The sequence below is a fragment of the Hippocampus zosterae genome, chromosome 2, assembly GCF_025434085.1.
Source record: "Hippocampus zosterae strain Florida chromosome 2, ASM2543408v3, whole genome shotgun sequence".
NCBI classification, from domain to species: domain Eukaryota; kingdom Metazoa; phylum Chordata; class Actinopteri; order Syngnathiformes; family Syngnathidae; genus Hippocampus; species Hippocampus zosterae.
In genome coordinates this window covers 23,893,643-23,910,721 of record NC_067452.1, presented here as the reverse complement: position 1 = coordinate 23,910,721, position 17,079 = coordinate 23,893,643, and the positions used below count along the sequence as shown (strand labels likewise).

Here is a 17,079-nt window from a genome sequence, read left to right as displayed (position 1 = left end):
GGACCACAGAAGCACAACTTAAATATGTTGAAGCAAGTGTTCATTTATTCTGTTAAAATACTTTACACTCACCATTGGTTCACAGAACCAATTTCATATTAGTCTTAAGTGATAAAGACAAAAATTGCAATATTCCACACAAGTACTGTCCACAGAGTTCAAAACCCTTGCGTCATATGGAAGCTCTCACCTGCCATCTTTTATAGTTTGTCAAGATGAGTAGAAAAAAAAATCCAGTGAGTATACTCACACAAGTGCAAACACGATGACACTTAAGTTCATGCATTAGAGCGGAAACAAAGACACTTTACTGACCATCCCGTTTCTGCACCTCACACTTGCTTTGGAGGGCAGACATGGAGTTGACCAAGTTGCGACCAAGAAGCTTTCACACTTGATTGAATCACTTACTGCTAAAGGACCATGTATGAATTCAACACCTGTTCTTTGATTTTGGTTGATCAAGAGGTGATATTGCTAAGATTCCTTGGAATAACCTTGAAATGAGTGCATTGGTGAGTTACAACCATAAGAGGTCTGACCCACACGCACTGAATATGAGGTGACCTAAGAGGTCAGTCAGTAAATTGCCTCTAGAGGCAAAACGCCAGACCACATATGACAAGATGGAATAGGTCAACATTTTAAATAAAGCATTCATGTCATGAACAACATACTGTGCAGTTTTAGAACGAATGGCTACATCATTATTCTGCATTAAATAGAAAATGCAAGCATTAGGTCTAATACATCGATCCTACTTCACAGTCACAAATGTTCAGAAAAGTGCTTTACGTGACACACTACATGAGCATGCATAATTAGTACCACAAAGCCATCTTTGAATTGTATGATTCCAAAATACTGCGCCGGAATGGTGAACCATAAAATTGCTTCGCACCGTCTTGCACTCACGCAAGTAAACTTAACGGGCATGTTGTGTGGTCACTGTCCACAGGTAATAACACGAGCAGCCACAAAGGTGCTGAATTCTAAATGCAATACATTTCAATACTTCAACAACACTGCACAGAAATAAAACAACTCAAAGATGGCAACGAGGTGAACTTCAACGTGTCTATGCTCATGTACAGTATGTTTATACTTTATAAAAAGTGAATTGTTTTCTTTACAACCTGTGACACTACTATGCTACATCATAATTTTATAAATAAATACAGGTCTTTCGTATAGTTAGGATCTACAGTACCAAGACGTGCGCTTATCATGTTTTTCCACACACGATCAACCTTGAATATCTCCACCCAAAACTATGAAGTGGAACGAATTGAACAACTGATAGTATCTAACTAATCATGCTGCGTGACAAAAAAACAATGAGTTTTCTGTCCATGCTAATGTGGGCAGAAAACACCTGATTCACTGTCTGATATGAGTATTGCCGTTGCCTACTTGGCTAGCTCTAGAATTATTTGGACATTGACATATTCAAAAACAATGTATGGCCTCTTTTGAGTCTCATGATGGATTTGAAGTTATAGCAATTGTTTAGATTTGTTTGCGTCTTTCAAGGTAGGACACACATTCGGTATTAGAGGCACAAACATATTTGGACAAATGTGGCTCTTTCTGACCTTCACTGAAAGGCATTTTTAATTGATGTGCTGTGCACAACACATTCTTTAAATTAAAGCTGAAAGTCAATATTTGAAACACACAGTTTTATTTCAAATCCACCGGATCAAGAGGAAAAAGTCATTGTCCAGATAATTACAAGTTCCCCTTTAGTAATTGCAGCAATTTAAAGTCATCATGATGTAATCACCTCCACTTTGCAGTCGTCACCTTCTTACAGTGCTCTTGTACGAGATCACCACGGAGGCTTCAAGGTCATTGGGCTCAGAGCGTGAACCCAGGGTCATACTTCTTTATTTCCAGAAGGAGGCGATCTCGGTCACTGAGGGCCTGTGTGAGGGCCACCTGGGAGTCAGAAAGTTTCGACTGCAGGCTTTGCCTCTGTAATGGCAGGATGAATAGATCAGTTCATAGCACATCATTTGTAAATGATGATGCCGCAAGCAAACTTATCTAATCTCGAGGTTTTGTTTTTCACGATGAGTACAACTAGACTCCGGAGTTAAAAGAAACCCCCCCCAAAAAACTCAAAAGGTGTGGTACGATTACCACGAGTGTTACGCAGGCTCTCTCTTGTGGTATGCAAAACATCGCTAGATTAAGTGTTTAAACTTTTTTTTATTTCACTACAATACACTCACATGAATCGTATTGAAATGTTTTTCAAAAATGTAGGTACAATTTTTATTCTTTTAAGTGTTTGACTCCTTATTTAAATAGTTTTTATTTTCCTATATTTAAGTGGACTACTAATGCTTAAACTGTTATGGTGGCTAACAATTAGATGTGTCAAAATTAATCCACAATTTAAAAAAATAAATAAATCGAGCTACCCTATTGTGCCATTTTTAACTAATTTCAAACCGTCAAATTTTAACCACTAAACTGTAAGTATTCTCTGATTTCTCTACTCCTTCATGAAAGGAAACAGACTCTTATATGTTGGTCCAAAATAAGAAAACATTTGCAAACATCTGCTTTTACTTTGGAAAACAATTAACTGAATGAGTCTCCAAAAGTGTGATAAGTACAACATCAATCCCTCTTGTAATGCAGTATTGCTAATCATAATTGTTGTTTAGTTTGTTTTAAATCACTATAAACAACAATTGGTTCATAAGCCATAATTGAGGAATTTGTAATACACCTAACCGCAAAATAAAATGTCAGATTATATGATGAATCAATGGTATAATCGATAGAATAATCAATTCTAAAAATATTACATAGTGACGGCCTTACCAACACTAATATTAAATAAAAGCTCTGCCTCATTTTTTAACGCTTTGGCCAACGACGCTACTGTATTTTAATTCTCATAATGATGGTTGTACTTGTGGAGCCAAGTATTTTTTGTGATGGCACTTGGTGTCAAAGGTTTAAGAACCACTGTGTTGGTGCGTCACAGATCATGCTGATAAGATCTTTTTTTTTTTTTAATGATCCCGCCCAGAAGGGAAATTCAGGCAATACAGCTAGGAATAAAAAGCAATCAGTTAGAAATGGCTATATATATTTTTTTTAGGACAACAAAATGACAGTTCTACAGCGCTACTAATTAAAATTACTATACAACAAATTTAAATAAACCTGGGCATTTTCTGAAAATGTGTTTTTCCTGTACAGTATTGGATCTCATTAGATTGTGTGAGTGTAACAAATGTGGACTATGATTGTGTATGGTTGTGCACGCGCAGAAATTGCTTACCTCACATTGCTGATTACCAGAGCAGGAATAGTTTGGACTGTCCAGAACTTCAGCTGTAGTCAATTAAAAAAATAAAACAAAACATAAATGGGTGCCCCATCGCATCCAACATTTAGAGATGAAAACGCTGTTTTGCCCACCTTTCAGCCTCATGATGCCATCATCACTGCGCTCAAAAAGCAGATGATCTACCACAAACGTGACTGAGGTTGGTTGAGGAGCTGTTGGGTAAATTCTTGGGCTATCATCCTAATGAAAACAAAAACAAGACAACAGCTTACAAAATAAAACAAAGCTTTACAGTTTTTTCATTCGAATCACGTTCAAGTAACATGGAGAAACATTTCAAAATTAAAAAGGACTTCAATTACCCACCTTAATAGTAATGGTTACATTGCTGAAGTGTACGTTTATTGGCAGACCATCCATGTTCAATTCATCCTCCAGAAAAGGCCCAATGTTTGCTACGGTAGAGGCGAGCAACTCCACGTGACAGTCTTGCACTCTCACATCCAGCAGGCCTAAAGACTCTGTCGTTTCAGAGTGTCGTGCTGCAGATGGACCGCTTTCTGCTCGCATACACACTGCGGGAGAGCCCCTGCTACAATCTCCATTCTGCTTGTGGGCAGGAGCTGCACAAAGGGAATGTTGTGGGCAAAACAGACAAATGTAGTGACTAATCAGCTTACCATTAAGCAGTGTGTCAGTAATGTCTGTCAGTGGCCGTCTGTGTTACCTTGAATGAGACCAGCTAGCAGGTCAAAAACCTTGACGTTACCCATCTGTACTGAGCTTAGATTCTGGGCTTGTACAGCAAAAACTTGGTCCTCGCCCTTTATTTCCAATGTGCAGGATGTCCCATTCAGAATAAGTAACAACACAGAGGACTGGAAAGACCATACAAAAGAATGTTAATTGTGAAAATCCAATCTGTTTAGAAACTCCACAACTTACATTGTCTGAACCCAAGAACCTACCATATCTGTCGATACATCCTCTGTACTGAATGATAAGGAGCTGCTGAGATCAGCTGATGACCCTCCCTCTGTGCCAAGAGCCGGGCTGCCTCGGTTGGCTGAAGGATTGACAGTGACACGTGCAGAATCTACACCAGATTCTAGAAACGTCAAACAACACGCTGAAGGCCTGACTTATAAAAGGTTTGGACATGCATTAATGGGGGCAAACTCGACTGCACTTGCAAAGAGATGTCTGGGTCTTTTTAGTGTACTGTGGTTATTGGTGCTGGCTTCTTTTTTTTTTAATGCAGTGTTAAGCAGATGCATCCACTTTTCTCACACTCATGTCTAACTTCTTCTGATTTCAAACAGAGTTTTCATAGCCTGATCATCAGCACCAACATTCTTGTTATGAGCAACCTGCGTGTGATTCAGAACGATCCATGCGCACCAAATCCAGCAGACACTTAAACAGCTTCTTCCCTCTAGCCATTAACTTCCTAAACAGTCAATGATGTCACTCTTCTTGTACAACAAATACTGCAACTGGTCACTCTCAAATGGTTCAATGATTTTCTGCCCCAACTGTACAACTGTCATAGTATTGTATTCCACCACTGCCACTGATCACTTTAGCTCTGCTTGATACTTTGCACATTGTCTCACAGTTGTGACTGGGTGGTACCACCGCACTACGGTTCACTTACATTACGAAACGTCCTTCCATACCTATTTGTCATCTCCTTGTTTATGATGATACTAATGCAGCGTGCTATACCGAAGACAAATTCCTTGTGTGTTCTACATACTTGGCCAATAAAGATGATTCTGATTCGGCAAACTATCCACAGTTTGTTCGCTCGTCCACGAGAAGTTACATTTCCATCACTTCAAAATTTCATTTTGCACTTACACTTGCTACCTCATACAAATAGGGTGGTGTGAACCATTTTTTACATCTTACAAATTAGTAGAGCACTTACTTGTAACCCATCCACTACACGTGTGTGCAATATGTCAGAGTGAATTTAGCGTCCGTTATTTGGGATGTCAAGCTGCTTTACCATTAGAAGGGTTCAATTTCGAAATAGCCGGGCTCCGCCCTACGTGGTCGCTTTTCCATGACACTTTTTTCAGGGCGATGTGGTCGTAATGGAACCGCTTTCAGAACCATGTCTGAGGTGCTTGTAATACACAGGCAGAGCAGAGCCGCGATGTCACTCATCTGATTGGCCAACACATGTGGGTGTTTCTTGAAGCAATGCGACATGAAACTCCACTGCACATGCCAACTTCCTTATTTTGGGCGAGCAAGAAGTGGCCGGCGACCGCCAAGTTGTGGAGAAGCACTGTGCATAAGTGTTGCATTTTGTCACAGAACTTAACCTTATTTGCAATGTCAAACGTCTATGAGTGACATACATTGTACGTATATTGTGGGTGTGAAATTTCACAAGATACGACATGTCATTTTTATTTGGCTCCTATCAGCGCTAGAAATGTTGAATTACAGCAAAACAAGTGTCCAACAGTCAGCCAAGTGTCAAACTCTGCAGACTGTGCACACTGCAACATTTCAGCTGCATCCTTTGATGTGCAGCAGATCTAGGGCGATATTGTTTCAAATGGAAATGTCCCAAGTACCTGATTCCATGAGAACAACTAAATTGTCGCCGACATCACTGCCCACAGACAGACTTTCATCAGGCAGACTGCCATCCAAAATCGCACTGTCAAAGGAATGCTGGGAAGGTGACTGCTTCATCACTTGGTGCCTAAGGCTAGCCACCAGGGTGGGGGAGGACTCTTCTGGATTTTGGACTTGCTCCCTGTGAATGTGCAAAAACACACACTCATCTGTTAAGATCATCAGGCGCTAATAAAAGCATGTGATGCACAAACGCCTGGTTACAATGTCACCAGCTCAGCCAGAAAGCACGAGCACTTACTTGACATGTGGACTGAACAGTTTGCTCATCCCAGAGCCACGACTCAATATGCTAAAGGCGTCCCTTGTTATTGAAAAAGCGCCTTTGGTTAAGTCCAGCGAGGCACTGATGGCATCCTTGGTCACATCTTTGGTGACATTGATGGCGCTTGATAGTTCTCCCTCCAGGCTGAAGGTGGAGGGATCTCGGGAGAGGATAGGGGAGTTGATAGGTGAGAGCTGAGGTGACAGGACTGGAGTGTCCTCGAGGAACGCCAAGGCATCGCCTTCCAGTCCCTCTTCAACAGCCTCACATGCCTCCTCCACAGTACCATCTTGTTCAGCGTGATCAAATGCAGTGTGGGCCATGCTGAGGGAGGATACACCGTTTTGTAACCCATTATCCTCATGGATCAAATCTGCCGAATGATGAGAAGGGGAGATGTCAGAGTCTGCGAGACTCGGGCTGTCAGTCTCTGGAGTATGGGGTACCTCTTCCTCAGGTTCTGTGCTGGCTGGTGGTAAGAGGAGACCCATCTCCACCGAGTCCAAAAGCAGAGCAAGACAAACAGTGGCTGGTTTTGACTTTTGGTCGCGACACTGCTTAATGTCGTTTAGATCCCGACTTAATTCCACCCCCAAACGTGCCATGGAATCCTTCATTCTGAGCAAGGCAACATACTGGTAGTGGTTGAGCCACATCTTGACTGGAGTGATGACATGGGCCAAGACGTGGATAAAGGCAAGCGCAGCATCTTCGTGGGGAAGTTGTTCTGAGGGGGGTTGATGAGCCCTGCAAGGGCTAGCGGGATGACATGATGAACGCCTGACCCAGGCAGCAGGCTGGCACATCCATACAGACATAGCAAAGGGCTCCACAAAAGGGTACGTTTTGCCTTTGGGGAGTCCTCGAGTTCCTTCGAAACCTAGCGCAACACGGGACAGGCTTAGGGACCAGACATCTTGGGATCTTAGTTGTTTTGTAACGATCGCCGAAGGTGTCGACTCTTGAGAGTGCTGGGAGAAGATGGAGGGTATGGCGCAGAAGGCACTGCGGTCTCTGGGGTAAGGACATGGTGGCTCGTGCTGGAAGAATGAACAGCTTGCAAAGGTGTCACAGGTCATGCTGAGGTCAGCTCTGGAGCCATGGGGACAGTGGCGGGTGTTGCTGAAAGCCATCTGCGGGACAGTAACAGAAAGGGACCGAGGACGCTCGGGATGGTCCAGTATAGAAGAATCTAGGGGTATCACCACCTAAGAAAAGCAACATAAAACATGACAACTAACCGTTCAGACTTCTTTTTGTTGTTGTTGTTGTTGTTTTTTTTTAAATTAAATTACTCTTCAACTTCACCTTGAGCTGAGCTGCATCCAGACGGATATCAACATGCTCGTCTGCTTTGCCACCATCTTGCAAATGGTAGAAAGCTTTGACCTGGTCTAGAGTGTGCAGCAGCCCTCTTGAGAATAGATTAATCCACAACACACTTTCTGGGTCAACACACAGCTGGAGGCCATTTGCCTGGGCATACAGGTTCGAGGTTGGCACTGGGAGTATGAAACAAGGCAGGGGTTCAGTTCACATTTCAGGAGAGGCTTGCAAATACATTGTAGATGAAACCAAGGTTTCAGTCGTGGAGAAGATGCAGTACTAACTTATTTAATAACCGAGAGTGAAAAAGACAACACAAGACAGTTACCTGAGAAACTGGGGCCGTTGGGAAAGTAGTATTCGGTGAACTGCAAATGAACTGCTGGTATATTATCCGGCAGATTCAAAACTTTACGATTACATGACAACAAAGGCTGGGATTTCTTGTTTTGACGGCTCTTTGTAGACAACTGAATTGGGGGGGGGGGGGGGTTGAGAAAGAAAGTCATCGAAGTTTTAGTCATTTGTGGCAAAAAAAAGGGTAGAAAAGATAAATTCCTTAAACAAAAACAACATCAAAAAAATACAGCCAATAACAATTCCCCAAGGGTCTCACTCTGCCTAAAGGGGAACTAAAAGCCCCTTTTAATAACCCTGGAAATAACAATTGAAACACAAACACATGGTAATGAAAATTTATTTTAGGTTGTGTTTTTATTGCTTTGAATGAAAAAAAAAGTCTAAAATACTACAGTAATATCGCATGTGGCCTAACCGACCTGAATAAGTGCACATTAGACTCCCTGAAAAAAAACTGTATTTGCATTTGTTTTAAATTCGTATTTGTGTATCCCTGCTTTCAAATAAATCCATGTTTACCATTTCTGTTGTTAGCAGCAAACCTTTGTAGCTTGTTCAACTAATTGACTGCATGCAGAGCGCAACAGTAAGCAGGTAAATCAAATCAGAGAATGATAAAATCTTGCCTGGTAAATGTCAACGTCATCTATCCGGACCACCATGCAGCTTGACCGCAATCTCTTCAGTGCTGCGCTTGAAGGACTCATGCTAGAGTTGTTTTTGGCTGAGTGTTCTTTGTCGGAGAGATCTGACCTTGGGCTTGTTGTTCCATCTGGATTGAGAGAATGCACAATTAAAGCTGTTTTGGGTATTAAGACACAGTTGGGATCGCCCGCACTCTCAAAAGAGTGGAGTAATTTCATTTACTCCACTTTTGGATTGTTTGTGTTTGTTGAATAGAATTATTGATTCTAAAAAGATTCATTTTTACTGTTACTATACCTCAGATGGCTTTCAGTGTGAAATTGTGAAATTAATTCTGCATCCATACCTCGGGGCCTCTTTGCGGGCGAATCGTTGCGTGGCTCCGGCACCTCAGTACATGGACCCGGAAACCCCGACGACTCTGCCCTCCTCTGGAAGTCATGCAGCAGTTTGCCTGCCCACTGCGCCTGAGCTTCCATAGTTCCACTATAGCGTTCCCAGTGGCGACATCCATCAGCTAGAGAGCAGCAGCATTAAATGGCAGCAAAACACAGTCCTCAAATTTAGTCCTAATACAAGGAGAGTGACTGGACCGAACTACTTCCAGTTGGCTACTCACACAGTCTCAGAACATTTATCCAAAAAAAATAATGCACTAAAACAGCACTGACAGAAATGGTGGATAAGAGAGTCGCGTCACTAGTTTGGTAATATTCAGGATATTTTAAGTGGTAGAAATGTGTTTTTAGAGAGAGAAAGAGAGAGAGATGAAAATTATAGTTCATAAACACCACACGCATGCGAGTCGGTTTCGTCATGTGGGCCTTTGAGTCTGAAGACAATTTCAGCAGATACAATCAAAAAATGAAGACTATCATGAAGATTCCTTCTGAAATAAATCAGATAAATGACAACTATGGCAAATAGTTAAATGTAAATGATTCAGAATGATAAACTTTTCTGGGTGCAGAATAGCATCATTGGCCAGTGGTAAACTATGCATTATTATTATTATTACAATATAATTGTCACGGAACACTGATTCACAAATGAATGTGTGGCAGGACACCGTTTAACAAAGGGTAATAAAATGGAGAGGGGTTCATCCAACTCACCAGGTCTGTGAACAGGATAGTAGTCAAAGCCCAACTTCTTGAAGGTCAACTGCATTGCACCCTGCAAACCTGGAGGCTCTTCTCGATCTGTCAATATATTATAGTTGTTGGGAGTGGGAGTGACAGACCCATATGATTTTACTTGAATACAAGTCTGATTCGTGTACCTTCAGCAACTGAGGAACTGTCATTGCATACATGTAGGTCCAAGCGGGAAATGAAAGTGTGGTAAGAAGATTCTTTCACATCAAAGCGATCAAAATATTGACTCATGTTGTTGGGTGAGCCAGTATGAGCGGCTGTAGACTCGGCCCAAAGGTTGTGGAGCCCAGGTGATGGAGAAGCAGTCTATAAAATACAAGTGGTCATAGTAATTATCTCGTACTGAAAAGAGACAGACTTCAGCCCACATTTGAAGCTAACATGTTGAAGAAAGGAATGCAATTCTTAAGATGTGTGCAAGAAAAGCACAGGAAATGGTCATTTTCAAGACTTCAAATATGCTTTTCAGATTACATAAAATCAAGCTCTTTAATGCTCAATCTGAGTTTCTTTGACTCGATCACACTCGGCAGGAGGACCTGCAGGGAATCTGCAGTCAAGCTCTTCCTCTGCTGAGCGGACTTCTCCATGGCCTCGCTGAGGGACTTGGCATAGCGGATGATGGCTTTGAGCTGAGAGTCGGTCAGCACCCACAACAAGTCATCCAGAATGAAAAGCAGTTTGGAGGCCAACACGTTGCAGTCCTTTATCTGGGTGGAACAAGGAAGCATTTGTGACCCAAATGCATGGACAGCAAGAGAAGATGCTTTGATCCTCACATCCGCATTACATTACTCTCAATAAATATGATACTGCAGCTCGCATACTTTCATGCAACGTAATGTAAAAATTATCTGACAAGAATATCAATTCAAAGATCATATCTCACTCTGCGTTTTAGAGCAATGCGGATGCGCCCCTGGTTAGTGATGAGGCGCAACGGGGTGCTCCCCAAATCCTGCTCGTCACTCTCAATGGCGTCTGCCTCAATGCGCAAAGTCTGCCAATTAATTTCCTTGAACGTCAACACCTGAAGCAGAGAGAAGAGACACAACACACGCAGCAGTCAAACATGGCAGCCATCATTGGGAAGAAGAGGTGAAACTTGGGTCAAATAGGCTTTATTTAATTCTGAGTTCCTACAGCTAAAGGCAAGTTAAATTCAAGCCTTTTTAATTCCATTCGAAATTAAATTGGAGACCAACAACTTCACAATGTCCCAATATTGTTCAAAGTTGCTCCAGTCCATAAATGACTCTGCGCTTCAGAGTTCAAACTAAAAACCACATTCCTTTTTTTTTTTGGTTCCGCTGTTATGATTGTGTGACGTTAAAATTAATGACATTCCGGATTTTATTTTTCAAGAATGTTAATTTATTTAAAGATTTTAGACTATTTACAATCATAAAATCTTACTTATTACATGACAAGACTTTTTATAGCAATTAAGGGCTCATTTTTAGATTGTGTTATTCTATTTCTTTTCATACTTTAAGTATTTGCGGGAACCTTGTCATCACTTCATCAACTGGGTACATAGCATAGCAGAATTGGCTAGGGGTGTGAATCTCTCCACAAAAGATGATTTGATATGGCCTTCGATACATAGGGTGCGAAATGATTCGTGGACGGTGTAATTTGAAAGTGGAAATGATTCGTTTCGTTTCAACTCAGTGGGATTATGATTCGATTCAATATGGTACATCTCAGTTTAAGACGGTATAATGTCAGGACTTTTTTGTGGTCATTTTACATATAATTGAATGAAATGGTCACTACTGTTAATGTGCCATTTCTTAGTAAGATACAGTGTACCTCTTCAATAAGCGATTTTCCAGTTCAAGACGTATTTTGTTACACCCCTAAGTATGGATTTAATTTGCTTCCTAAAGTAACAATGCGGAGATGATTATATGCATTTTGAATATTTCTCACAGCCCTGACACTAACTACATGCACACATGCAGACAAAATAAACGAAATACAATGTGGACAGAATTCGATGCTGCACTGGTACCTCTCCTCTCTTTGGGTCTGTGATGCGCGTGAAGCGGAGGTCGCTGTGCTGCCATTTAGGGTTGAGGCTGTTGCCTTGCAGCTGCCACAGCTCAAAAGAGGCATGGAAGGCCCGAGCCTGCACTTTGATGGTGATGGAGTTGATCCGAACAGACATGCCCTCTACCACTTTCTCAGCAAAGCCGTACTCGCTGTGAACAGTCAGAGCACACGTGAGCCAATGTGCTCCCTTTCAAGCAGGATCCCTGCAGGCTTACCTCTGGCCTGCTGTGATGGCGATAGGAGAGGGGCCATTGGGTGGACGTGGCTCCTCACATGTCCTCATTTCTACCTCCACCTTATCCAGAAACTGCACAAAAGAGGAAATAGAATTGGCCGTGGATAAAAAAGAAATGTGGGCAAATGTTTATTTAGGATAAAGAACACAAAAGGCCGATGCTAGAATCACTGGGATATAACGAGAGAAGTAATGCTGAAAAGTACTGCAAGTCGGAAGCAAATTCTTACCAGACAGATGGGGCTTGTTTTTAATTTGGTCCATTGTATCTGCAAAGACAGTAGGACTACAAAGTTAGTCAAGGCTTTGGGAAAAAAAATTCACAGAATTCAACAGTCTTTTGTACTCAGTGGGCACAAAAGACTCTCAAAGCATGACGTAAGCAAGCAAGCATATTCCCGGCACTTCTCGATGCATCATGCCAATAAGGAATAAAGAAAATGCATTCATAAAGAGATTTTTATTATTGGATTGAAAGGCCGCGACCATTGTGAGGATACATGGCTCAGAAGATGGATGGCTTAATAGGTCCAGGATTTATACAGGCAGCTTTCGTGAAATTCAACATTTGTTTCCATAATATTTTTCCTTCATGAAAAATGTGCTGCACTACAAGCTTGGAATTTGCCGACATAACAACCTCTTTAACTTACAACATGGCATCTGATAACAAAAAGTGATGCTCCTTTCCTCTGATTCTCGGAGTCCCCAACCTTTTTGGCATCACAGACCAGTTGAGACAAGTACACACTGTTCACGGAGTGGCAACCATTCACCGATGTTGGTCTTGTGGTATGGAAATCTTTCTTTTTTTTCCCATTGCTTTTACTTGCCAGTTTTAAATCATTGGTACTGACAAAAAATTGCATATGTTTACATTTTAATTAAAAAAATAAAATAATCTAGAACGATATAAAATAACACCGTTAACTAGTAAAAACATCTTAAGAAGTAAGCAAACCCAGAAATGTTCTTTACAGTAATACGTTCTCTGCACCTCCGCTAGTCTAAACACAGCATTGTGATTAATATTGGGTTGGTGGAATACAGTAAAAGGCAGGGGTCCCCTACTGCCGGTCCGCGGACCGTTACCGGTCCACAGGGCATTTGGTACCAGGCCGTACAGAAAGAACTTGCCTTCATTCCGTTTTATTTATTTCGGAATACGAAAGATGTTTTATTTAGAAAAATTACCGGATTCTCCGTTACATCCGTCTGTGTCACGCTTGACTCACGTCAAGCCACGCTTCTCTGTCACGTGACCGATTACTCTAAAAGCAAAGCGCTGGAGCTTGCAAAATGAGTAAAAAAAAAACTGCTGGAGATCGCAAATGACGGCGGCCTTAAAAGTACGTTCGAGACAACTGGATTAAAGTTATGGCTGAATACTCTGACATTGCCACAATAGCAATGTTGCTATTTCCGACATCCTACCTGTGTGAGGTGGGCGGTTTCTGCAGCAGCGGCGACTATAACAAAATTACGAAGTACCGGTAGACTGGACATAAACCACACACTTGAGGTGTCATTGTCTCCTATTACCCCGAGATGGGACCGTCTGGTTGCAGAATATCAAGCTCGGGGCCGTGGTGAGTCGTCATTTTCATGCACTTTGAATTTGCGTTGTATCGTATTTTGAAGGCATTAAACATTACCATAGCGATCAGAGTGTTGCGGCCAGATTAGACACTCCTTGTGTTTCTTATTATATTTCAAAAACACCACAGTTTTCATGCAGCTCATACCATATTATTTTGTTGTATTAATCCGCCACACCTTAAATGCCGGTCCCTGAAAATATTGTCTGACATAAACCGGTCCGTGGGGCTAAAAAGGTTGGGGACCCCTGGTATAAGGAACGAAATCCCCCCCCCCCACCCCCCTCCATTTTAGCCATCTCAGGGCGCGCCCATTTTGCCATTTTCTGTACACTGAAAATGACATCACAGTTGCTCAGGGCTCAGGCAACGACCAATCAAGGCTCACCCATTTTTTGAAGCTGAGCCAGCTAAACTGTTACGGTCTACTGGGCAAAATCTGCTGGCATTTTTAAGCGATCCGCTTGGGTGCTACTTGTTTAAATGATTCAACAGGTTTGGTATATCGCCTTGCTTTTCACGACGGCTTTATCTTCCCCGTCACTCTGGAGATACCACCACAAAAGCGACGGGAAGAAATACCTTTCTCTTTAGATGTTAAGATCGCACTGGTCGGTCATTTTATTACCATTACATTCCGTTTTCTGCTGCTACTTTCATTTATTGGCGAATTATGTTCAACTTTTTAGCGAAACTTACAAGGAAAAGCTGAACTCTGACTGGCTGAAGTCATGCACATTTCAGCCACGGATGGCGTAAATATGCTCATAGCTGGTCACGTAGTAATGTTTCATGATTCTCAATCATATAATCACCCAGCGCTACTTGTAATACCTCTTTGGAAGGTAATCAAGCTGGAGGGCTGTCCACCGGTGACCCCATCATCCCGAAAAAAATTACAGGGTTCTGACTTTGCGCGGCCTGGTCCGACCTGCAGACCAGTGATTGGGGACCACTGTTGATTCTTCATGTATTTTTAAAAGTTAAAAAGTGTGAGTAAAAACATAATGACTCATATGATGTATGACAAAATAAAACTGCTACCCCTCGACAAACTTCCTTGGTCTACACTTTGTCAAAGATTACCGGTAGATATAACTGAAGAAAATCATTTTGATTATTTTTGAACAGGTATGATAAAGAATACTTGCATCAGTCATTTTTTAATACTTTGCCGTTTACAACCAGGTCGGCATTGCAAATGAAATCTGCTCCCACTCCCTTAGCTGATAAATAAAGGTAAAAAAAAATGTCGTTTCTGCTTAACGGTTCAGTTGTGCACTTATCTGTCAAACCGGTTCGCTGGTCTTTTTAGGAGTGACTCACTCTAATGGCAGCTTTGTTGCAGTAGACACGTGTGACGGCCAGCCAGGTAGGAAGGTCGAGCATGTTCTGCAGAACCTCTTCATCGAGCTCAAGGTTGGACAGTTGCCCCTCCCCCTTCAAGGTACTCAGGTTGATCTTGTCTGGGGACAGATTCTTGGTGAACCTAAGCAGAAGAACCGGAACAAAGACAATTGTCATTTTATCTCAGAAGGTCACAGATTTGTGGGGCACAAAAAAAATCATGCATTTCAGGATTCCTTTAAGACTAAAGAAAATTGCTATTTTATATGCACACATCTGGATGAGAAGTCAATAAAAGGAGAGTGAGAAAACAACTGTAGGGAAAAGGAACACAACATCAATCACAGCACCTTCATTTGTTCAATATCTCTTGATTTCACACGCAAAACACGATTGACGCGGCATTGTGACATTTCGGAGAATTGTGCAAAATATCAAACAAGAGGTTTAGGGAATAGTTGACACACAGATCTTGTGAATTTGGCCAAATTGTTAACTTCGTTAGTAAACACCATGATGTGCCTGAAAGACCTGACAGACCAGTTCAAAACTAAGCTCCCACATCCCACTGAGCATACAACACCCAACTTTACATGTCCGTGACAAATCTGTGGTTTGCTTTAATATCTGCTTCAAGTGCATTTTTACTACTTTCTAAATGATGGACTAGATGAAAAAAGTAGTGTTTGATGGAATTAAATATTATATTTAATTCCAATATTAGTTCAAAACACTACATGGCCACCGATTAACAGACTTGAAATGAGTGCAAACATTTAAGTTGATCTCACTAGAAAAAAAAACCTGGCACTCTAAAAACTGGTGGCCTGAAAATTAAACAGCACTACAGTTGATCTTAAACAATTTACAAATAGGCTCTTTGTTTAAAAACCTAATGGGACCTACATGCTGGATTGGATTGGAATACTTACCAAACTACTTGAAATTATGATGATATGATGAATTAGCCACATTATGGTATTGGTATTGTTAGACAATGTCTTACATAAATATTACTTTTGTGTCTGCATTAGGACAAAAACTAAAAAATAAATGTGACCAAGTACTGCATGTCCAAAACTCATGATGATTCTCACAAAGATGTCACGTTCCTTTATTTTTAGGCTTTCTGGCTCAAGTCAAACCTGTAAATCTGCAAAAGCACTGCAATTCAATCATTGACTTGGTGTGTAAGAATTGGAGTGAAAACTGTGATTGTACCAAAATGAATTATAGTAAATCGTTTTTTCATGCAGGTGCTTGTGGATCTTAAGAAGGGGCTTGCACGTTTCAGAAATAATGTGCAAGATCATGCCTGCTTACGCGCAAATAGAAATTCTCTTCTCGTCTGAAGTTCGGCAATCGGAAAATTACAACACGTTCGAAAAAACAAGTGTCCCCTAAAGTGTCAATACGAGCCAGCGAGAAGCGTTTGTTGATGTCGCCAGCATCCAGCAAGGCTAGCAGGCTAACCAACATGACACCTACCTTGACAAATGTTTCAGAATTTGCTTTTTGATAATCCCGGCCATTTCTGCTGCGGTTGTGCCTTATCTCTGCCGATGGGTTTCTACTGGTCGACATTTACTAGTTTGGAAATCGTGCTATACAGAATGTATAATTGGCTGGGGTAATCTTAAAAGCCATGGCGATGCTGCTCGGCTAGGAAGTACCTCGCTCCACATCGGACCCCCACCTCCCCCTTGCTCCTTTGAGCCCCCACCCTCTCTCTCTCTCTCTCTCTCTCTCTCTCTCTCTCTCTCTCTCTCTCTCTCTCTTTCTCTCTCTCTCTCTCTCTCTCTCTTTCTCTCTCTCTCTCTCTGTCTCTCTCTATCTCACGCACGCGCACACACACACACGCGCGCACGCGCACACACGCACGCGCACGCACGCACACGCACGAATCGCACTGAAAATGCAATAGCGCTATCTGTCGGACAATACAAGTAAATACGGTATTAGGTTAAACCCGGAAGCATGCTGTCGTGGTGGGAAGCGGTTAATTTAACCACTAAAACGATACTGCACACAAATTATTCGATTGTAATTGAGTTGAGAAACACATCTGAAACTATGTTATTAATTAATTAATTATATTTATGTATCTTGAGATCATA

At 41.7% G+C, this 17,079-nt stretch overlaps 1 protein-coding gene across 1 annotated transcript; it reads right to left on the bottom strand.

Moving 5' to 3' along the window:
• Positions 1 to 23: 23 nt before the first annotated feature.
• bltp3a (bridge-like lipid transfer protein family member 3A) lies at positions 24 to 16,672 on the bottom strand. Its single transcript, XM_052057173.1, has 21 exons — positions 16,451 to 16,672; positions 14,942 to 15,104; positions 12,248 to 12,286; positions 11,998 to 12,089; positions 11,742 to 11,931; positions 10,614 to 10,754; positions 10,264 to 10,434; positions 9,850 to 10,030; positions 9,683 to 9,769; positions 8,914 to 9,084; positions 8,549 to 8,694; positions 7,891 to 8,032; positions 7,545 to 7,738; positions 6,213 to 7,444; positions 5,908 to 6,092; positions 4,282 to 4,421; positions 4,041 to 4,191; positions 3,680 to 3,936; positions 3,445 to 3,553; positions 3,305 to 3,357; positions 24 to 1,977 (listed from the first exon to the last, which is right to left on the bottom strand). The coding sequence occupies exons 1-21, from the start codon at positions 16,492 to 16,494 to the stop codon at positions 1,861 to 1,863; spliced, it is 4,005 nt and encodes a 1,334-aa protein (XP_051913133.1). The 5' UTR covers positions 16,495 to 16,672; the 3' UTR covers positions 24 to 1,860.
• Between the last annotated feature and the right edge of the window lie 407 nt (positions 16,673 to 17,079).

What these genes read in the sequence shown, in the direction of transcription:
- bltp3a (XM_052057173.1), bottom strand. Translation starts at nt 16,494, where the DNA reads ATGGCCGGGATTATCAAAAAGCAAATTCTGAAACATTTGTCAAG. An exon ending in TGACTGCAGATTCCCTGCAG is followed by an intron (nt 10,031 to 10,263) that starts GTCCTCCTGCCG and finishes TGTATTTTATAG; the next exon opens with ACTGCTTCTCCATCACCTGG. An exon ending in TGGCATCATGAGGCTGAAAG is followed by an intron (nt 3,358 to 3,444) that starts GTGGGCAAAACA and finishes AATTGACTACAG; the next exon opens with CTGAAGTTCTGGACAGTCCA.